This window comes from Osmerus eperlanus, chromosome 5, assembly GCF_963692335.1.
Source record: "Osmerus eperlanus chromosome 5, fOsmEpe2.1, whole genome shotgun sequence".
Lineage (NCBI taxonomy): Eukaryota > Metazoa > Chordata > Actinopteri > Osmeriformes > Osmeridae > Osmerus > Osmerus eperlanus.
In genome coordinates this window covers 7,689,995-7,712,766 of record NC_085022.1, presented here as the reverse complement: position 1 = coordinate 7,712,766, position 22,772 = coordinate 7,689,995, and the positions used below count along the sequence as shown (strand labels likewise).

The window sequence follows — 22,772 nt, the reverse complement described above, 5'->3', positions numbered from 1 at the left end:
TTATACTTATTATTACACTAGGGTGGAAATGGTGGAGCAGAAACTAACAATTCCATGAATCCCATGGAAACAAAGGCAAATGTGTGAGATGTACTGATGTGGAGCACAAATGCTCCAAGAAGCAGTACTTCTCTTGAGTGGTTTTTATTCAGATGAATAATCATTGGATTCAGGTCAAAAGTCTATCACTTGAACTAGTTTCATCACTTAAGACACAAAGTCAGCAGCTTGGCATACTGGCACATGGAAAGGATTAAACATTTAGACTTTCATCAAAGTAATGCTGGCTTGTCCTTTTTCATCAATGTCCTCAAAAAAGCAGGCTGCAGAGCTACTGTGTCTGTGGGGTGACTGTCTCTGGAGGGCTGGCAGGCAGGGGCAAGCAGGGCCTGCAGGCAGGCAGGCAGGCAGGCAGGCCAGCTGGATCAAGCTGTTCTGGGGTCAGGGCTGAAGAGAAGCTGTCCAGCTAGAGAGGGGTAGTCCAGCAAGGGGTCTGTGTGGATCTCACCATCCTTGAGTCTGTTGCATCCTCTGTTGAACTCTGTTGAGCAGGCCTCTGCATGACCCTCCAGACCTGTCAAAGTGAAGAAAGGGTCCATGTCAGTTGTGAAAAATGAAGCTTTTCCCATCTACACTTGATACAGACTTCAGTTTTGACTGTGAAATGCAGTGTCATTACTTGAACTTGAATCCAAATGTGTTGATACAGACTTCAGTTTTGACTGTGAAATGCAGTGTCATTACTTGAACTTGAATCCAAATGTGTTGACCTCATGGAGACCCATGCAGTCACTCGAAACACGGGTTCGATTCCAGGCTCTGGCAAGAGTATTTACCTCTAAACTGGTCAATATATACACATCTGACAAAAGACCAGCTCGACCTTTGCTTGTAAACAGTGATTCTGACTGTAAGAGACCTTTAAATAGCCTGACTTACCGAAATTGGCAAAACTAGCCTGGCTAACGTAGGTCGCTTTCTCAGGGCATATGACGAATGAAACAGGCTCGCCTTGAAAAAGTCTCCCTGCCGCATAGGCTTATTACAAAGACTTTCACGCCAAAAATCACCATTATGAGCCGACAGGTCTGTGGGGAATTGCTTTTTCTCCTAAAGGCTGCTCTCCTCGACCTTTTTGATGAACAATTCGCCGAGATGCAAAATGACTCACTAATTAAAAACACAGAGGAAAAAAGCTAGAGCTACAGTAGCTACTTTTCGAGTTCGGTTTTCCGTCACTTCAGAATCACGATCTAAAAGGTCTAAAAGTGGTAAACCTTCACCATAATTCAAGAGTAGTGTACTTTCACAAGCCCAATCATTAATTCTAGCTTAAAATGTGTAAAACCAGGACTTACCGAAAGTGGCTGCCTCCAACACGGCTTTCACGGGACACGACTTTCACGGGACACAGGAAACAACAATGGCCGCCGAAAAATAATTTATATTCGTAACAGCGAGCTGCGATTGGAAGCGAAATGAAACAGGGGCTAAAAAACGAGGGTGGGGGCTTGGTCAGCACACATTTTCAAGAAAGCATGCGTGTGTCATGGGGCTCTGGCCCCTTGTGTGTGTGAGAATGTGGAGCACGCGCGCACAGGAGCAAAGGGAGAGAGGATTTGGGGAAACAGCCCTAGAAATTAGCCAAGCATGCATGTTTCAAATATTCACTAAAAATCGAGTTTTCATGTTACAGTCAACTTTTTCTCAGATTTGTGTACTCAACATTCTCAAGAGTCTTCATATGAACTAGTGATTGAATCAGAGTATCAGTTTTTGGCCGGCGGATGTGTAAAGCATTATTTTAGCATTAGCAATAAATTCAATTTGCTTTATATCAATCATTTTTTGAGGTATGAAGTTGCCTTTGCACATGGTAACATGTTGTAGTGTCTTCCACGTGACATACCAAGTTTGGTGTTGATATCTCAAAGATTTGCTGAGATTTGACCAAACGTCCTGTTTGGTTGCTTTGTTGCAGATTTTGATTGGCTCTACCGGACAAACGGTTTTGAAAATCAGAAATCCCAACGATAACTTTTGTGAGGCTCAGTCTGGATATCATCTATGGCAATTTTGAAGAAAATTCAACCAAAAATGTAGGAGGAGTAGGGAAAAAACGCGTTTCCTTAATCTTTATTGTACAGAAAAATCCAATATGGCGGCCGTTATAGCTTCTTGAGGCTTTTTTATTCCTCATGAGAAATAAGGCATATGTAATGAATTTCAGAATTTTGGGACTTATGGCCTGCAAATGGCATCAATTTGAAAATTGACATATTGGGGCGTGGCCTGTAGCGCCACCTATTGTCTCACATGGCCCATGTTTGGTATGGTAGTTACTAATGGTCTGCAGTTTCAACATGCCAAATTTCACAACTTTTTACGGTACTGGTCTAGGGGCTGCCATTGACTCCCATGGGTAAAAAATAATAATACCACCAATAACAATAGGGTTCTCCTACCGGAGGAACCCTAAATATAGCTGCAAGCAGCAATGGAGGGGCCAAGCAGTCCAGAGCAGGACATGGCCTCCATAGCACTTGTGCAACAATTAAGTCACAACAACCTGTTGCACTCGTGCAACACACCAAGTTTGGTTGAAATATATGTTTGCGTTCAAGAGTACTGAGAGTTCAAAGTTATTTTTCTGGTATAACACTGCAGGCCTCCTCTGCTCCTCATGGGAATGATGGAACCCAAGTTTGGTGACAATCGCGCAAATGGTTGCTGAGATATGCTCTTGCGCCTCGTTTGGCGGCTTCGCCACCGCTTTTGATCGTCTCTACCGAACAACAGTTTTTGAAAATTGAAAATTCTTCTGATTGCTTTTGTGAAACTGGGTCTAAAGATCATCTTTTCCAAATTTGGTAAACATTGGACAAAAATTGGGGCGTGCAAAAGGTTTTTATACTTTTCCATGAAATCCAAAATGGCGGCCACGTCCGTTCGAATTTTATGAAAAGTTATTAATAGTCAGGCTTGATATTTCACAAGACATCAACAGACAAAGAAATTACTTTATTAAGGTAAACACTTCAACAGTTATTAGCCAAAACACGTTTATGCTTCCGGCCACGCCCCCTTTTACTCACATGACACAATCTTTGGAGGACATCCTCAGAATAAGTTTCCGAGGCGGCCTACCAAATTTAGTTTCACTGCCTCAAACAACTGCTGAGATATGACTTCACTTCCTGTTTGGTGGCTTTTCTGCTGATTTTGATTGGCTGTCACGGACAAACGGTTGTGGGTATCAAAATGCTCTACCATAACTTTTGTGCGGCTTGGTCTGAAGAGCATATATGGTAATTTTGAAGAAGATTTGACAAAGATTGTAGGAGGAGTAGGCTTTCAAAGGTTTTTGATAAAACCGGAAATAGCGGAAAATCTATAAACCGGAAATTGACGCCATGGTGTGCATTGAATTCGGCTTGATCCAGGGAATCCAATGGTACCTGATTTTTGAAAATGGGTCATACGGTTTAAAAGTTGCGTGTGTAAACACAACTCCAACTTTGACCCATTGGTGGCGCTAGAGTGCCCGAGTATGGGACATGAAACTTTGTGAATTGGACCAGGGGACTGTCCCTAATGAGTGTGCCAAATTTCACAACTTTCGACCAAGCGCTTCTAGGGCCTGCCATAGACACCCAGTCTTAAGAAGTATAATAATAATAATAATAATAATACTAACAATAACAATAGGTGCCTCGCAGCTTCGCTGCTTGGCCCCTAATAATAATAATAATAATACTAACAATAACAATAGGTGCCTCGCAGCTTCGCTGCTTGGCCCCTAATAATACTAACAATAACAATAGGTGCCTCGCAGCTTCGCTGCTTGGCCCCTAATAAGAAAAGGTAGAAACACTTAAGTGGCTTCGCCGCTTCGCGGCTTGGCCACCAATTACACATGTAAACGGAGTAATCGTATGGCATAAACCGACAATTGCTAGTAATCGGGTTTCTCATGGTCAAGTAAACGCACTCAGTGGCGTAGTAGAATAAAACAGTTCCATTAGCAATAGTAGTAAAGGAGATATTAGCAGCACCTGCAGAGTCACCTCTTGTAAATTGTATTAGGTTGAAATACTATCAAACTCTGTCTTGTGACTCCACTAATCAGCTAATACCAATCACCTGCGTGAGACTGAGTGGTGCGTGTCTGTCGTTGCCACGGTGATGGTGCAGCTATGATTGCTAACGCGCTGAGGGGAGAGAATAACAGAAATGTAGCTAGAATCCACACCTCAAACAAGTTAACGTAGACGCAAAACTATACGTCCAATCCAAAAAATAAGGATATTTTCCGAGACCCAAGACTCTGCCTAAACCAGAGATATTCTTTATATGTCTGTGCAGTCAGAAATACGACTCTACCTGCAGTTTCGAAAACGTGTTCCTTTTGCTTTCCTGGTGCGCGTTTGTTTGGTCTTCACGGTGATGGCGCAGCTGTGATGGCTAACGAGCTAGGCAGAGAGAAAAAAAACAAACGAAACAACATACCTAGCATCCACACCTCAAACAAGTTGACCTAGACGCAAAACTATACGTCCAATCCAAAAAATAAGGATATTTTCCGAGACCCAAGACTCTGCCGAAACCAGAGATGTATTTTATATGTCTGTGCGGTCAGAAATACGACTCTACCGGCAGTTTCAAAATCTTGTTCTTTTTGCTTTCTCTGACGAATTTGTCCCAACATTTGCATTAGTCTCTATGGGGCTTGAGACAGACTTTGTCTCACTCTCGGGCTCCTCACGCAAAAAGTAAATAACTGTGGGTTTCCATACCCATATGAGTCCGACCAGCACAAGCACGGCATCGTTTTGTTCCAAAATGAAGCTTGAAAAGTTAATATTGTGGCCGTGAGGGCAAAAGTGCCATTTAAAAAAGAAAACGGTTTCGGACTCTGCTGTCACTCTGAATTTGCGCAACATTCCAATGCCTCACTCTAGCTCTCTACATAGAAACCCATGTAAATCTCAGAAACGGTTTGAAAAGGTCATGAAACATAATCAGTGATATTGAAAAAAGTTGAATAGATATCAAAAAGCTGAATTATTAAAAAATAGTTTAGGGTTTTGTCAACATTTTAAAGTTTAAATGGTGGCTCTAGCTGAAAGATTGAGGAAGAAGGATTTGGAAGTTGAAGAAGTTTAAAGAAGTTTGAGAGGATTTGAAAGAAAACTCCATTGGAAACCCATGTTAAAAATATTATGAATATTGATTTATATTAATTCAAGCATAAGAGGTACAAAGCTGAAAAGTCATAGCACCCATGGCCTGAAACTGCTGAATTTTTTGATAGCTGAACGGTTTTAATAGCTGAAGATTTGAAGGCGCTGAAAGGTGTCTTGGAAGAAATAGAAGAAGTTGAATAAAGATTCAAAGAACAATACTTGGAATGCTGAAGCAGCATTCCAACAATAATAAAAACTAGAAAGGCATTTCCTGCTGAAAATGCGTTGGAATGCTGAAAGATGAAATTATTTTTCTTAAATTGCAGAAAATACAGAAATGAGAAAATACCCGCAAGCTGAAATGAATGTCAAAAATGTGTGAGTCACACAAGAGGCAGTGTGGAAACTGAACTGCATCATCTAACAACGCTAAGAGCTGAAATACAATGCGGGAGAAGCTGAAAGCTGAACTGTTAAACAGAAGAAGAAGTAGGCCTAGGCTAGCTAGTCATAAAAAGAATATTATAGTCTTAACAGCTGAAATTATAGTTGGGATAGTAATAGCAGTAGCAGATGTGTGCATTGAGTGCGTTTACTCGGCTTTCTTAGTAGGATTCAATGTGTTGATGGAATGAAACATACAGCAGTAGGGCCGATACAGGAAGACACAGCGACACTTTGTTGCAGAAGGATGATGGTGCAAGTTTTGTCCGTGGAGCATACAACGATTAATAAAAAAGAATCATGTAGACGCGTTTATTGAGTAATCGTGTAGCCGGTGTGTATCGGTGAAACTCACTCCTCAGGTATGTAACAGGCCACCCGCATCAACGAATAGCTAGCTTTTCGTTGGCGTAGTTGGTAGTGGTGGCGCTTGGGAAGCCAGAGGTGGTAAGTTTGAACCCAGTGCGGGACGATTTGCCCGATACCTCTGACGGAGCTTGCAAGACCACGTCTGTTACAATCGCATAACTAATTACACATGTAAACGGAGTAATCGTATTATTGGCATAAACCGACAATTGCTAGTAATCGGGTTTCTCATGGTCAAGTAAACATACCAATCACCTGTGTGAGAGACTGAGTGGTGCATGTCTGTCGTTACGGTGATGGTGCAGCTATGATTGCTAACGCGTTGAGGGCAGAGAATAAGAGAAATGTAGCTAGAATCCACACCTCAAACAAGATAACCTAGACGCAAAACTGTACGTCCAATCCAAAATCTAAGGATATTTTCCAAGACCCAAGACTCTGCCGAAACCAGAGATATTCTTTATATGTCTGTGCAGTCAGAAATACGACTCTACCTGCAGTTTCGAAAACGTGTTCCTTTTGCTTTCCTGGTGCGTGTTTGTTTGGTTGCCACGGTGATGGTGCAGCTGTGATGGCTAACGAGCTAGGCAGAGAGAAAAACGAACATTTACCTAGCATCCACACCTCAAACAAGTTGACCTAGACGCAAAACTATATGTCCAATCCAAAAAATAAGGATATTTTCCGAGACCCAAGACTCTGCCGAAACCAGAGATGTCCTTTATATTTCTGTGCGGTCAGAAATACGACTCTACCGGCAGTTTCAAAATCTTGTTCTTTTTGCTTTCTCTGACGATTTTGTCACCAGATTTGCATTGGTCTCTATGGGGCGAGAGTTGGACTTTGTCTCGCTTTCGTGGGGCTCTGAACAAATGTCTGTTGTCTGTTGGATTCAACAGACAACTGTCTACGACCAGCACAAAATTAGCTATCTATTGATCCAAAAACGAAGCATGAAGAGCGAAAATTGTGGCAATGCTGGCAAACTAGAAATATTTTTTCAACGACATCCGAAGCTGCCCTCCACTCTAAGCGTTTCAGTCTGCACTCTAGGGTTTCACGTAAACACCCATGTAAATCTCAGAAACGGTTTGAAAAAGTCATGAAACATAATCAGTGATATTGAAAAAAGTTGAATAGATATCTAAAAGCTGAATTTAAAAAAAAATAGTTTAGGGTTTTTTCAACATTTTAAAGTTTAAATGGTGGCTGTAGCTTAAAGATTGAGGAAGAAGAAGGATTTGAAAGTTGAAGAAGTTTAAGAGGATTGAAAGGATTTGAAAACAAAACTCCATTGGAAAACCATGTTAAAAATATTATGAATATTGATTTATATTAATTCAAACATAAGAGTTAGAAAGCTGAAAAGTCATAGCAGTCATAGCCTGAAACTGCTAAATATTTTGATATCGGAACGGTTTTAAAAATCCTGTAAAGTGGACCTGGAAACGAGTTTTAAGTTCGCCACACCACAGAATGTGTTATTAACTACCCATCCAAATTCAAATGAAAAAATAACACGACAAGTATGTTAAATTAGGCTTTGAAATCTTGAAAAAATCAGCTGTCTTCTCTGCTTGAGACTGGGGGGACGTGTCGCCTGAAGGAGCTGAAGCTCCGCCCCTCGCTGCCTAGTGCCTTCCTCCGACCCAGATAATGGACGCTATGTCAAGCCGAAAAAAAACGTATAGAATTAGAATGTATTTGTTCAATGAGTGAAACATACAGATGCATATAAATGAAATGTTCCCCTGAGCTGTAACAGTAAAAATGGACACCAGAGACAGCAGACAGTGAGCTCTCCAACTAGGCTACTTCTAACACATTAGCTATTTCACCAAAATACCATCATTCTACACCGAGTAGCCTAATATCAATTTAGCGGTTTGCCCTAACTCATAGCAGAGATACCTCTGGAAAAGTTATCTAGTATAATTATAACAAGCACACAGAACTGAGTGATGAACTGCTGGTGGCGGTGGATGGTCCAGGTGCGACCGGAGGATGAACGGCCAGAGGGGCGATGCTCGGTACGGCTCCGCGCTGCAAGAGAAGCCGTGTGTTGGTGAACCCCGTCTGTCTCTGGTCCATGTTAAAACTGTCCGCCGTGAAATGGTCAGTGCAGAGGCGGCTGTTGGAGTTTATCCGAAGCTTTCCATGAGCGTGGCTCTTCACAAAATCTATCCACCTATTTTTCCTTTCATTATCAATAGGGAACTTAAATGGCGTTGCAGCGTAGATGGAGTTCTTGCATCCAGGGAAGATGCAGTTGCGGGTGGTGGGAGACATCCTGAAGCTAGCTAGCTAGCTGATGTCGGCTATAATAACAGTACAGCAGGAGGAGCCATTCAGTGATCTGACGTAAATAGGGCGAAATGACGTAGACATTAAAACCTGATCTGAAAACGGAAGAGAAACTGTTCTTCGGTTTAACTCCACATTTCAGTGTGACAAAGTTTTAGCGCTTTGCACATGCTTTCAGGAACTAATTTCACACGTATATAATGTACTTAGAAGCAAAACAGGGAATTTACTTGACAGGATCTTTAATAGCTGAAGATTTGAAGAAGCTGAAAGGTGTCATGGAAGAAATAAAATGCTGAAGCAGTATTCCAACAATAATATGAAGAAGTTGAATAAAGATTCAAATACTTGGAATGCTGAAGCAGCATTCCAACAATTAACAGTAAACAGTTTAAAAGTTGCTAAGCCAATATTAAGCAAAATAGTAATAATAACAATACAATATCAAATATCAATATGTATATATTTTTTATACCATAAATATACAAATCATAACTCTAAGAATTAATTAATTATTTAAGTGTAAGATCAACAGATAAGTCTTGAGACCCTTCTTGAAGGATCCAAAACTATCACATGAAGCAGAACACTAGGCAGCTCATATTATAGAATGCACGCATATTTTAAGGACTGTCTGCAGGGAATGTGTCTGACCAGTCACGTGGGTGTGGGCTGCCTGGGCCAAAAATGCCAGGGCCGATTTTTTGTCCCAGTCCAGCCCTGCCGTCAATGTTTTCAGAAGTTTGACCTTAAACTAAATTGCTTACCCTATGTTTAGTGTTCAGTTTTCTTTTGACTGGCTGACTGTGTGGGGATCCTGTTAAAAGTTTTATGCCTCATACATAAACTATGTGATTCAGCAGTTGTGTTATGCCTTTAAGGTACAAAGAAGCACAATAGGAGCCCGATTTTGCTTGTGCAAAAATAGGTGTACACATGTAAGGGGCAGTATTAAGATTAAGAGGTCATTGAGTTATGTGCGTACAGTATATTGCGAACGTGAAGTAGGATATACTGTTATTATTTAAAACTTTTAGGGGTGGATTTCCTCATCTGTCCTGGCTGTAATAGATCATATCCTGGATTTGTTCATTGTTCAAAATCATAAAGTTTGTATTCTAGCTAGTTAGAGAAGCACACAATAACTCCACTTAACCAGAGAGTGTTGAAGGGTGAGTGTATTGATGCTCAGAGTATGCACAGAAGAGGTAGAAATGCATAATTACCACCTGCCAGGTTTAAATGTTTGCAGCAAACTTTTAATTTCACTGCGGAGAAGACAGGGTGTTGAGGAGGAAAAGATCACAGAGACTCCAGTATCACCTTAACACGGCCTCGTCTGCTCTGAAGCCTCCGATAATTAAGACTGAGAGACATGGAGAGAGGGATAGAGAGATGGAGTGGGAGGGGGGGGGGGTGGAGATGGAGAGAGATGGCAGAGAGAGAGAAAGGGAGTGGGGGATAACTAGAAAGAAGGAGAGATAGGAGGAGAGAGAGAAAAAGGAACAAAGAGAGAGCGGGAGAAAGAGAGAGGGAATTGGAGAGAACGGCTAGCTCCTAAATGAGGCTGCTGAGACAGGTTCAGAGTGCACTGACAGGCTAGTGACAAAAGCAGTGTCGATGAAAGCGTGTGCATCCGTCACCATGCTAGTAAGTACTATTTATTATTACTGGGTGGTTTGATGGTAGAAAGGCTGAGCATTTTATCATTCAACCAGCCTCAGATTAAGGAGAAAATTGTCTAGGAGATGGAGGTTTTTGTGATTTGCTGAATTTACAGTGCAGTAGTTACAAACAAAGTTCTCTCTAACTGTCAGTTATTCTCAAACTGGTATCAACGCTATGTCTAACTAATGATTGGCCTGCCCTGGATCCTAGCCTAACCCAGTATAGCCTACTCCATCCTAGTCCTAGCCAAGCCCACCCCAGTCCAGCCTACTCAATCCTAGCCCACTCCCTGTGTGACTTGGCCTACACATTCATATGTTCCTCACCACTCAGTGTTTCCCATTATATTCGCGCTCCGACGGCATGTCATTTCTGTCTCTACATGGTCGGGCGACCATGTCTCTACATGGTCCCCCCCCCCCCCCCCCCCCCCCAAAGCTGTAAACCTAGGGTAAACACTGCCACTAGCCTTGTTTACTAACAGCTGGTAGTTCAACCCAGAGATATGGATTCACTCGGCTGTACAGCTGCTATCACTCCTCACCTCACCTCTTCACATCTAACCTTCTCACCTCGATACACCACCTCACCACTCACAGTTAACACCCTCACCACCTCCACACCTCACCCCCTAACAGCTGACCTCACCTCACAACTAACCTCACCACTCCACAGCTGGCTCTTCAACACCGTCTTCGTCTTTCCCACATCAACAAAATATGAACGGTTTTAAATAGCACTATTGTTGTCAGAGTAGCGTTATTGACAGGCTGGCTTGTTTTTGTTATCACCGAGAAGACACTGGAGGCAGCAGAGAGTCAGTCTGATGATTCATTAGCAGTCAGTCACGTGTGAACTGTCATGCTCGCTCAAACAAACTCAGCACTTCACTAAAGCATCAGAAACACCATCCACTACTATAAGTTAACCCCTCAAACATATTGAAAGAGAGACTGAGCTCCTCTGGAGTAAATGGTGATGACTCCAGATGACTGTAATCAGAGCCCAGGCCAGCGCAGGTCTGGACATTGCAGCCTGACATAAGAGGAGTGGGTCTCTGTTTTAAAGGTGATGAGGTTCTTGCAGAGGTGGAGTTGGTCGCTCTGTTCGGAGATGATGTGCTTACAGTGCAGGAGGTGGGGAACGAGGAACGGCGGTGATTTAGGAGTCTCCAGGGCTTGTTATCCTTCTATCCCATCATGCACCATGAGGGAGGGAAATGCTACCCTCAGCAGCAGCTCCCTCAGAACTCATTACCCTCGTTAAAAACTCTCCTTTCCTCTCCTCTCCAGCTGCTCTTCACCTCCACACAGGGCCCTCAACAGGTTCATTCTTTAATATCTCTCAGTTTTATGAGAGTTATTTATTTCTGGCCATTATAGCTTCCCCAGACAGTAATATAAGCTACAGGCTGGGTGAAAACACAATGCTACTGTGCATCTCTGCTCTGAGGGAGTCTTGCTAATAAGGAGAATAGGATAAAGAGTGTTAAAGAGTGCCTAATGTCTGGTGAGTATGTGGCTCTGTTTGACTTAGTTTAGTTTAATGTAGTCTTTATGAAGAGTTGTCTAATTGAAAGATTAGGTGTATTTATTAGAGTGTTCTCTGTTCGCTTGTTACTCTAGTATAGTATAGTTACTCTAGAATAGAGAGAATGTGCTGCCTCATAGTGACACCTCTGAACACACGCATACACACACAGTTCTCTTTGAGAAGGCTAGCTGGATCTGGGTTGCGCTAAGATGGCCCCAGACTGGAATGAGGCTGGGCTGGGCCAGGAGAGATGGGACAGAGGCAGAAGGGAGACAGAGACAGGGGTTAGGCAGATCTGGGGAAGGAAGGATGTGTCTTCAAAGCGCCCTGTGCTCAACTTCCTGTCTCCAACAGGTGCACTCTGGGAAAGGAGCCAGCTGCTGATGAAGCTGCTGATGAACCTTTCCCACAGGGGAAAGGTTCCTCACTCCCCACTCCCTCCCTCCCCCCTCCTTTACCCCTCTTCCCACCTCCTCTGAAGCTCTGATGTTCAAAGGGAAGGAGGTAGACAAAAAGTAGATAAGGGGGATCAGTCTTTTCTTCTGGCAAGTTGTGTTTGTGTCTCCCTTCTCTCTGGACTTGTACTTAATCACAGATATGAACTAATACTCTATAGCACTAATAGTACACCAGCTGAACTCTACAGTCTGCTTGTCTTTCTCTGTTCCTCTCTGGGATTGATAGCGAGTTACTGTACCCTGAACTGTGGGAAATAGGACCCTAGGAATTAGGACCCTGGGAATAGTGAGCAAAGCCATCTTCTGTATCTGTATTGATCTGAACACTAGCCCACTCCCTTCTGGAGGGCCAGAATTATGTAGCTAGGTGTGTGTGTGTGGGTGGTGCTGCTGCTGCTTTCAGTCTTTTGATGAAGGAAGCCCTAAATAGAAGCAGCACTAGCAGCGGGCCTGCCAGCATCCCAGCGTTGTGAGTAGAGAAAAGGAGCTGTTCTAACGTGCCTGAGAAGCTGCTCTACACTCAACCATCCTTCCAGGTTCTGCCCTGATCCTACAAGGGCTGCCAAAGTGGATTCCACACTTTAGTGGGTATGTGGGTGTGTGTGTGTGTGCTAACAGCTAACAGCTAAACTGGATGGCCTTCACGTCTGTGTAGAAGGAATGACATAGACAAGTCGAGGGACATCTTCTTCTGCTCTCTCTCTCTCTCCCCCTCTCTCTTTCCCTCTCTTTCTCTCTCTCTCTCTGACACTTGGGGACAGAGGAAGAAATGAGGAGAGGGAGGGAGAGTTGGAAAACACATATGGCTGCCACCTCCATGTTCATGCTGGATTGAGGGGGAAGGAGATATAACATGGCGCCACATCACGAAGGGACGTGACAGGGAATAGTTTATCATTTGGGCAGGGTTTAAGCAGTCTGCTGTCTGCTATCTGTGAAGAGATAACATGGGGGGGGGGGGGGGGGCATACTGAAATCAATGGACTAAATTCATCCAAAATATGATGATCCATTACACAGAGGATGAACATGACTTCAGTAAACGTTAAACACGTTTACATTTACATTTTACATTTAGTAATATAGCAGACGCTCTTATCCAGAGCAACTTACAGTTAGTACAGGGACAGTGGGTACAGTGCCTTGCCCAAGGACACAACGTCATCCTGCACAGCCCGGAATAGAACCGGCAACCTTCTGATTACTAGCCCGATTCCCTAACCGCTCAGCCACCTGACTCCCCATTTATTAGCATGGTGCACTTAGAAGAGAGATTGAGCCAGTTCCAGTTCAATCACCTCTCTTTTCATCACGTACACTCTCTTCTCTACCCTTTTTTGTCTTGACCCCTCTTCCCTCTCTCGCCTCTCTGTCTTACCCTCCTTCTCTTCTCTCCTTGTGCACCCTCTCTCTCTTCCGGTCTCTCTTTCAGTCTTCCCCTCTATCTCCTGTTCCTTGTTCCCTATCCTTTCCATCTCTACCTCTCTTTCATCCGGCCCCATTTATCGCTCTTCCGTGTTCTTTCTCCCCCTTGAGGTTTCATTTAAAAGCTTTATCACCCATATTTCTTTCCTATATGTGGAAGCCTATGAGTCATCCTGGCTGATGGCTGATCTAGTGCTGGGACTGAGTTGTAAACAACCAAACACATGTTGTTATTCACCACACAACACAGACTCTACAGAAACATTAACATTTTATATTTCCTTATTTACCTCTCTCACTATTTCAAGGTTCCCAAGGAAAGTCATACGGTATTGTTGTTTTATTGCTTTGCAGACATAATATAACCATTCCTTTTTCTCTTTCTCGCCTATTCTCTTTGTTTCTTTCTCTATTCTTCATTTGTTCCCTCCTTCCTTTCATTCTCTTACTTTTTGTTTCTCCTTCTTTGTCCATCTCTCTCTCTCCCTCACTCCTCTCTATCTCTCTACCTCGCTCTTTCTCTCCCTCCCCCTCTTTTCCTCACAGACCTGGAGAAAGATCACCCTAAGACTGAAGCTGGCATTGTGTGGAGAGTGGGGGGTGGCCTCTTCAACATTACCAGGGGTGCGGTGGGTGCCACTCTAGGGGGTGTGGCCTGGGTGGGCTGTAAAAGCTTTGAACTCACGAAGACGGCGGTGACCAGTGTACCCGCTGCCGGGGTGGGCCTGGTCAAGGGCAGCGTCTCCGTGGTGACAGGCGGCGTCGGAGCGGTGGGATCAGCGGTGGCCAATAAAGTCACACCAAAGAAGAAAGACAAGTCTGATTAGACCCCACCCCCACCAAGACACCCTGCCCATTTCCTGTTTACTATGTGTTTGGATTGGTTTGCGTGTGGGAGACCTGGTTGCTAAGGACGAGCGGAGGAAGGGTTTTAGAGGATGGGATGGGTGGGGAGAGGGGGGTTATTAGGATGTGGGAGGTGACATGAATGTTTTAGCTCACTTCCGAGGTTGCCCTGACGTTGGAGTCTCATTTCTGATTGATGAGAAGTAGGGTGGGGGGAGTGGTTGGGAAAGATGTACAGGGAGAGGGAGGTGGGGAGGGAGAGGGGGGCAGGGAGGGTGGGCGGTCGGTCATATTTCTGGATAAGGACAATGTTCTGTTTGCTGTCTTGCACAAGACGGAGGAACAATTTGCACCAGATTCAGAAAATAGGAGTGAGTATGTTGTAACGCTACATTTGAAATAGATAAACAAGGATTTGGCCTTAAAATCAGCACCAACACCCTTCTCAAACAAAACAATGATGTTTATCCAAGTTTTGTTTCCAGTTCCAATACACCATTAAAATCAGTGTGCTTGAAAGGATAGTTTTTTTTTGTTATCAAGCCTCTACGACAACAAAACTACTTTACTTTTGATTGTTAGACATCAGTGAAATGAGAACACCAATGACCAGTTTTTATACAGTTAGGTCCATAAATATTTGGACATTGACACATTTTTCATCATTTTGGCTCTGTATACCACCACAATGGATTTGAAATGAAACAATCAAGATGTGCTTTAAGTGCAGACTTTCAGCTTTAATTTCAGGGTATTTACATCCAAATCAGGTGAACGGTGTAGGAATTACAACACATTTGATATGTGGCCCCCCCCTTTTTAAGGGACCAAAAGTAATTGGACAATTGGCTGCTCAGCTGTTCCATGGCCAGGTGTATGTTATTCCCTCATGGGAGTTCGTTATTTTATTGACAAGGAGCAGATAAAAGGTCTAGAGTTCATTTCAAGTATGGTATTTGTGTTTGGAATCTGTTGCTGTCAACTCTCAATATGAAGTCCAAAGAGCTGTCACCATCAGTGAAGCAAGCCATCGTTAGGCTGAAAAATCAAAACAAACCTATCAGAGAGATAGCAAAAACATTAGGTGTGGCCAAATCAACTGTTTGGTACATTCTTAAAAAGAAAGAACGCACTGGTGAGCTCAGCAACACCAAAAGACCCGGAAGACCACGGAAAACAACTGTGGTGGATGACAGAAGAATTCTTTCCCTGGTGAAGAAAAACCCCTTCACAACAGTTGGCCAGATCAAGAACACTCTCCAGGAGGTAGGCGTATCTGTGTCAAAGTCAAAAATTAAGAGAAGACTTCACCAGAGTAAATACAGAGGATTCACCACAAGATGTAAACCATTGGTGAGTCTCAAAAACAGGAAGACCAGATTAGAGTTTGCCAAAAAACATCTAAAAGAGCCTGTACAGTTCTGGAACAACATCCTATGGACAGATGAGACCAAGATCAACTTGTACCAGAATGATGGGAAGAGAAGAGTATGGAGAAGGGAAGGAACTGCTCATGATACAAAGCATACCACCTCATCAGTGAAGCATGGTGGAGGTAGTGTTATGGCGTGGGCATGTATGGCTGCCAATGGAACTGGTTCCCTTGTATTTATCGATGATGTGACTGCTGACAAAAGCAGTAGGATGAATTCTGAAGTGTTTCTGGCAATATTATCTGCTCAGATTCAGCCAAATGCTTCAGAACTCATAGGACGGCGCTTCACAGTGCAGATGGACAATGACCCGAAGCATACTGCGAAAGCAACCAGAGTTTTTTAAGGCAAAGAAGTGGTATGTTCTGCAATGGCCAAGTCAATCACCTGACCTAAATCCAATTGAGCATGCATTTCACTTGCTAAAGACAAAACTGAAGGGAAAATGCCCCAAGAACAAGCAGGAACTGAAGACAGTTGCAGTAGAGGCCTGGCAGAGCATCACCAGGGACGAAACCCAGCGTCTGGTGATGTCTATGGGTTCCAGACTTCAGGCTGTCATTGACTGCAAAGGATTTGCAACCAAGTATTAAAAGTGACAATTAGATTTATGATTATGTTAGTTTGTCCAATTATTTTTGGTCCCTTAACCCTCGTGCTGCCTTCGGGTCACATGACCCAAAGGTTCATAACGAACCATTGTGGTGTTTACCCAATACAAAAACAAATAAAACTAATTTTCTTTTAACCATTCCAATGTGGGGGGTCTGAGACAGCCCGACAGTTAAAAGAAAATGCTTCACTTTGTTTTTGTATGAGGTAAATTTGTCGCAATACGACGGTGGGTCACAATGACTGATGGGTCAGAATGACCCGAAGATAACACAAGGGTTAAAAAGGGGGGGGCACATATAAAATGTGTTGTAATTCCTACACCGTTCACCTGATTTGAATGTAAATACCCTGAAATTAAAGCTGAAAGTCTGCACTTAAAGCACATCTTGATTGTTTCATTTCAAATCCATTGTGGTGGTATACAGAGCCAAAATGATGAAAATTGTGTCAATGTCCAAATATTTATGGACCTAACTGTATGTGAATCGTGCTGATACAGTGTAATCAAGTACGTACCTTGTTTTGAGGCTTGCCTGCCACAGTGAGTCCTACAGTGAGTATAAGTGGAGCTCTTTTTCTACTACTTTGTATTATAGAGGAGGTGGGGATGGATCGTTTTCTTGCTTCATAAATCCATGGACAGCTTCATCCAGGGGGCATGATGAATAAGTCCTGTCTCGGCTCTTCTTTCTTTCCACGCCATGTTCAATTATCTAAGTTTGAGCTTGAGCTGTCCAAACAAACTTTTTTCCACCTCTAAGCAGTCACACCCACATAAACATCAGTAAAAAAAAATGTTTTCATATTTATTTTCTTGCCATCTGTACTCCAGTGTATGTGCTTCTGGGGATTAACTAGGTACTGATACAGTAGTTTAGCCCGACATAGCCGGAGGTGAAGGGATAGCTATCATCGACACACACACACGTGTTTTCCACAACTCTTGTCCCATTCCATTTCATGTTTTGTTTACGACACATTGACAACGAATTATTGTCCATGGAAGTGAGTGTTATCTTACTGTAGACGTACTCATTTGGATTTAATTGGTTCGGTTGCATTTAACACTACACAATTGTCACTGTTTCCATTTTCAGTTGGAACATATAGCACACTCCCACTCTGCATCGTTTTTCTTTTGTTATTGTGTCGCATGCTTCAAGTTGTAGTTCTAAAGCATATAGTATCTACAATGCTAGCATTAGCAGCTTGTATTTCTGTTTCATTTTCAATGATTTCTGACCTCCCTCTGTGTGTTTTTATCGCTTTCCTCTGCACATTTTATTCAGCTACTGTAGTAAATATGTTTTGGACTCTGTTACTTCAAACTGGACTTTTAGACTTAGTAGATTTTGTCTATCATAGAACTATTTTTGCAAAACTGATGCTGTATTCTATATAAAGCTACTTGTATTTTACATTGGCCTTGTGTGTTTTATTTCACCCCTAGCCTGCTTATTTTGGTGATTGTATTTGATGACACACTAGCTATGCATAAAAACACTTCAATATAAAAATAAGAAAATAATGTATACATTGTACAAATTATTTATATATAATGTCTTGGTATGGAACTATAAGTGTCTGAACAACCTAAGCCATCCAGTAGCTCCAACAGTCATGGGAACGTGAATCTCTATGACCAGATTTGATTGGATGCCAGTATGTCTGACCAATAGGCTCAGAGGCAGAGGGAGGGGCAAACACATCTTTTACTAGCCCTGCCTCAGCTGGGCAGCTTGTTGCCTCAGCACACAGGAGAGATGAGATACAGCGTGAGCCTTTCCATGCATGTCTGATTTGCCTGTGTGTACCTGTCTGTGTGTGCCAGTGTGTGTGTTTGTGTGCGCACCTGAGTGTGCTTGTGCATGTGTGTCAATTAACTGATTAGAAGGCATGACTGCAGCTGAAATCAACAGCTGCAGTGGGTTGTTGCACTGCTATCCCCCCAACCCAATGGGTTGGGGGGATAGCAGGTCATAGCCGTGAAGGAAAGACACCAACTACTGCAGAGACAAGCAAGTGTCTCCAGATACTCCAGGAAACTATTCAACATCCAGGGTTTGATATTGTTTACTGTGCACAAACAAATCAACTCGCCCAGAGCAGTGATACATTTTTAAATGGGGTTCAGCGTAGCAGCTTATTCACTGGCAGGAGCCGGGCAGTGTCGTTTTCTCACTGGGGCGGGAAGAGCTGGCAGGGACTACCTAACATATCTGTGATCAGAGACGTTTCTAGAACAACACAGAGAAAGAACCAAATCCTGCGGGTGTCTGCTTATCAGATTTACCATATGGGTGTGACGCATCTCTCCCTGGCAAATCAGTTGTTTTGGCGAGAAGGTGCCAGGAGGGAGGATTCAGAATGACAGATCCAGATTGAGTGAAATGCCTCATGATTACATTTGGTTTGTTTGACCAAGCCTCCTCAATCAGTTCCATCTTCAAGCTAAACCCTCCTCTTGAGTTTGTACTGAACACAAGCTGCTCTGAGTCTGGACCTGCTAGATCTGCTTTAGGGAGCCATGCCTGGCTGTGTGACTGACACGCCGTCACCATCTCACACACTAATTTGAGGAGACAGCTGGAGAAGAGGTCAGCTTTGTAGGGAATTTGCCTGAAACGCTTTCCCGTCTTCTCTCCTTTCACGCTTCCTTTCAACATGGCAGACACCACTGTGACATGCCCTTCCAGCCTAGCCAATCATCTGGTTAAAGACTGTGTTGTAACAACTCACCTGCTGCTTGCAGCCTATATTATCTCCTGACCTGGTGCGAGGTTGAATATATCACATACTGTATTGATCCTAGGTCTAGCAGATAGCAGGACACTCTAACCTGGTCTAACCTTACCTCAGAGACTGTCACGTCAGTCTTGTTGTCCTGAGGTATCTGGCTGTCTGGATGTGACAGGGACCTGGATGTGAAGCTACTGAAGTGGACAAAAACATTCACTTCTCTTTTATTGCACATAGTGTCCTATTATACATTTCAGTAGCTCAGTTATGAGATCTTCAACCTTTATTGGGTACAGTGAGTAAAGACGTTGTAGGTCAGTTGAACTGGATGTACAAATAATCAACATTCACGTTTGTCAATGCAACAGCCAGCATTCAGGAGATTTAAGTATGATGGTGCTTTTTTTCTCTTTTTGTTCATGTCACTTGAATTGAACACCTCATCTGCTTCACCACTAGATGCACACTGGTACACACTGAAAGTCCTAAACAGCGTTTGTCTGAATGGGTGTTGTGCTGATACGGACGTGGTTCAGTAGTATATTACCACAAGATCACCTTCAAGGTTCTGGAGGTTTAGTGCAAATATGAAAGAAGGAAATTAAGGCTACGATATAAATATATCAAAAATAGTTGTGCAGTAAAGTTTAATAAGGATACGATAAGTAAGACCTTTGCTACAAAAACGGTAGAAAAGTTTTCTCCTCAATAAGCGTGATGGACAGGTTCTTCAGCTCTTCGGAGGAGTTCACTGTCTTGTATCCCAACTCCTGCAGGGTGTGCTGACACACCGTCTGGGTGTAATCAACCATGTCATAAGGCAGCTTGAGCCTCCAGCTCTCCGCGTTGGCTGCAGAGTCCCTCACCGTACCGTACTTGTGCTTGGCCGACAGGTCGCTGCTCCCTCTTGTGTTGTTCTGGATCCAGTCAGCCACATTCTTGTCCATGGGCAAGCCCAGGAACTCGTAGATCTCCCTGGTCTTCTGCAGGGGGCTCCTAGCCAGGTCCTCGTACCTCACCAACATGTACCTCCCTCTGAGCCAGGCGGGCCTGCTCAGCCCCGTGGTGATAGAGCTCAGGAAGTCCTCACACATCATGCTGAGCTGGGTGAGGTCCAGGTTGTAGGGCCTGCGCCCAGTGGCCCTCCAGATGCGCCACAGGCGGTAGGTGTCCCTGAAGGTCTCGATGCGTGAGGCCAAGATCCCCCGGGGGTCCCTGACCAGCTGCACCACCTTCAGGTTAAGCCTGGGGTCCTCCACCAGTGCTCGCAAGTTGCTCACTTCTGGGACTCGCACCGTCTTTATTGCCACGTGGCGCCTCTCTCGGCACGCCTCGGCCGCCAGCGTCATGTTGAGGAAGGCACACTTCCTTACACACTCGCCCTCGTCTCCGTTTGCCTCGGCGGGGCCGTGTGCATCGCACACAGGAGGGGAGCACAGTGCCCGGCTGGCGCCCCGCCGGAACAGCTTATCAGTGCTGTGATTGGCCGGCTGGGGCTTGATGTAGCTCTCCAGGAAGTAGAGGTCGCAGTCATAGAGGCTGCGGAGGAGGTCGCGGCTGGCGCCCAGCATCACCCGGCGGTCCACGGTGTTGCGGCTGTGAGAAAGGCGTGGGATGAGGGCCGTCTGGACGTGGTAGAGGGGCTCAAACAGGTAGAACACGTCCTGGTGCTGGTTGAACAGCTGGCCCACGAAGGAAGAGCCACTGCGGGTGGTGGCCAGGATTAGGACGTGGGTCTTCCTGGAGGCGTTGTAGGAGAAGTTGGAGATCTCCTCACAGCCCCGGAGCTCACCGCCCTCTGCCTCCTGCCCCCCGAGACCGAGCCCCAAGCCCAGGCCGCAGTTCACAGGGCTGGAGACTGGGCACAACTGGAAGGGCTTAGCGGTGAAGGTCCGTATGGCTGTGTACTGGATGGCTATAGAGGCTAGGGCCAGCAGAATCACGGCCTTCCAAGAACATTGCATGGCTGGATAACTTCATCTAGACGACGAGGGATGGGCAGATCCTGCATGGAGGACAGAGAGATTGAAAGAGAGAGAGTGAATAGTGAGGAAGAGAGGAATTATAAGGATCCCTCATTACGTTGAGATTATTCATGCTTTAGGCTATACAAAAGAGACACAGGCAGATAACAGAGCAGCAAAGTGTTTACCACCAAAGACAAAAGCGTTGACCATTTCAAAGATGTATAAATCTACTATTTTATATCCTAATAATGAGGATTTCCTCTAAAAACAAGACAAGATTTCTCTAATTGTATTTCGGAATTCAAATATCTGTAAGGGTTGTTAAGCATAATATAGACTATGCCATTGGCTTGACAATTGTTCTTGTAATCATTCAAAATGTCATCTTAAAAAAGATATGCGTGACGTTTGACGATATAGCTTGTGATAAACATTGACAGATTTGCGATCAGATCAGAAAACTGTATCATATATATTGACCTGATATATTCAAACAAATCCATTCCAGGTTTGTCTTAAAAGCAATTATTTTCTAAGCCAAGTGACTTTCTTTATGTAGGCCTACGAATGAAATGGAATTAAACAAAACCGCAAATTTCCCCATACATTTAGTTTGTTGATTTTTCCAAAGTATAGGCTACCGCTGGCCTAGGTAATATACAGTGAATCAGTCAAGTCAAGGCTATACATGTCCTGTTGTACTTCAAGTAAGTACTAAATATTTCCCAGCCAACACCATATAGGGCTGGTGAGGTGGCGGCACCTGTAGAAAAGCGTCCAGTAATGTCTCTCACGCAACGCCAAGTCTGGCACAGACTGATGTGACAGCGAACAATTGACGACAGCGCGCGCCGACATCTGATTTACCGCAGTGCAACAAAATACGGTCTCATTCGGGGATGATCAACCTGCTCAAATAAGACGTCAGGTCATATATCACGAAGCATTTTCGAATGGTTATTCATCTTGTAAACTTGAACACTCCGCCATTTCAGAGCTCATGTTAACACATTCAATGCAAAATGCAAAAAAAGGCTAACATTAAAGGCAGCCAACAAAGAACACTTTCTTACCTTATAAACGCATATTAGGCTAGTAAAATGCACATATGTTATGGATTGAAGTAAAAAATCCAAACGTTATTTCCATAGAAATCCGGTGTTTTCGGTCTAGACATCGTCGAAGGGCAGCTGCCCTGTCGTCCGCGACACATCTGAGCATTAAACGAGATGAAACGCTCGAACAACACCACACAAGCAAACAGAATCAATGCTCGTTTCCCGGGAAGGAAATCAACAAATCACAACGCCAGAAATAAGTCGGGGGTCCAAGCGGACGTTCACAAACATAGTGAGGAGGCAGATCATAGCATCACACGCAGAGATCAGTTCTCTGCGAAGCGCGGAGTCTGTATATGACTTTGTGGTTCGTGTACGGACTGCCAGGGCTGGGCAGGCTGGTTTCGCTGTGTGAGGTGTTCCAACTGCCAAGCAGAGCCCTAACTGGACCACCCCACACTTCCCATCATATCCTTCTCTCCTCCTCCACATCCCTCCCTTCGTCCATCCCGCCCTCAGCTCCATACAGACGCTCACAGATGGCCAGGGAAGAGAAGACTACCGGAGTTCTGCATTGAATCTAGATGAATCAATGGTGATTTTGTTAAATATCAAACCACTTTTCTTACAACCTACCATTCCTTTTAAATGAACAATCCCTCGTTCCCAAAACAATAAAACCTGATCACACTATTATATGATTATGAAAGCATAATGACAAACATGA

General features: G+C 43.9%; 2 protein-coding genes across 2 annotated transcripts in view; one reads left to right on the top strand and one right to left on the bottom strand.

Annotated features, from left to right (window-relative positions):
- Window positions 1–17,699, top strand: part of zgc:101566 (Transmembrane protein 263-B-like) — a 55,203-nt gene extending 37,504 nt beyond the window's left edge. Inside the window, exon 3 of the mRNA XM_062461528.1 lies at window positions 13,934–17,699. Within this exon, the coding sequence (XP_062317512.1) occupies window positions 13,934–14,214 (281 nt within the window). The 3' untranslated portion in view covers window positions 14,215–17,699. The remainder of the gene's footprint in view (window positions 1–13,933) is intronic.
- Window positions 17,700–19,228: 1,529 nt separating this feature from the next.
- chst1 (carbohydrate (keratan sulfate Gal-6) sulfotransferase 1) lies at window positions 19,229–22,508 on the bottom strand. The gene is made up of 2 exons (XM_062460642.1): window positions 22,061–22,508; window positions 19,229–21,025 (listed from the first exon to the last, which is right to left on the bottom strand). Exon 2 carries the CDS (start codon window positions 20,982–20,984, stop codon window positions 19,698–19,700), a length of 1,287 nt encoding a protein of 428 aa, XP_062316626.1. The 5' UTR covers window positions 20,985–21,025; window positions 22,061–22,508; the 3' UTR covers window positions 19,229–19,697.
- Between the last annotated feature and the right edge of the window lie 264 nt (window positions 22,509–22,772).

What these genes read in the sequence shown, in the direction of transcription:
- chst1 (XM_062460642.1), bottom strand. Translation starts at nt 20,984, where the DNA reads ATGCAATGTTCTTGGAAGGCCGTGATTCTGCTGGCCCTAGCCTCTATA.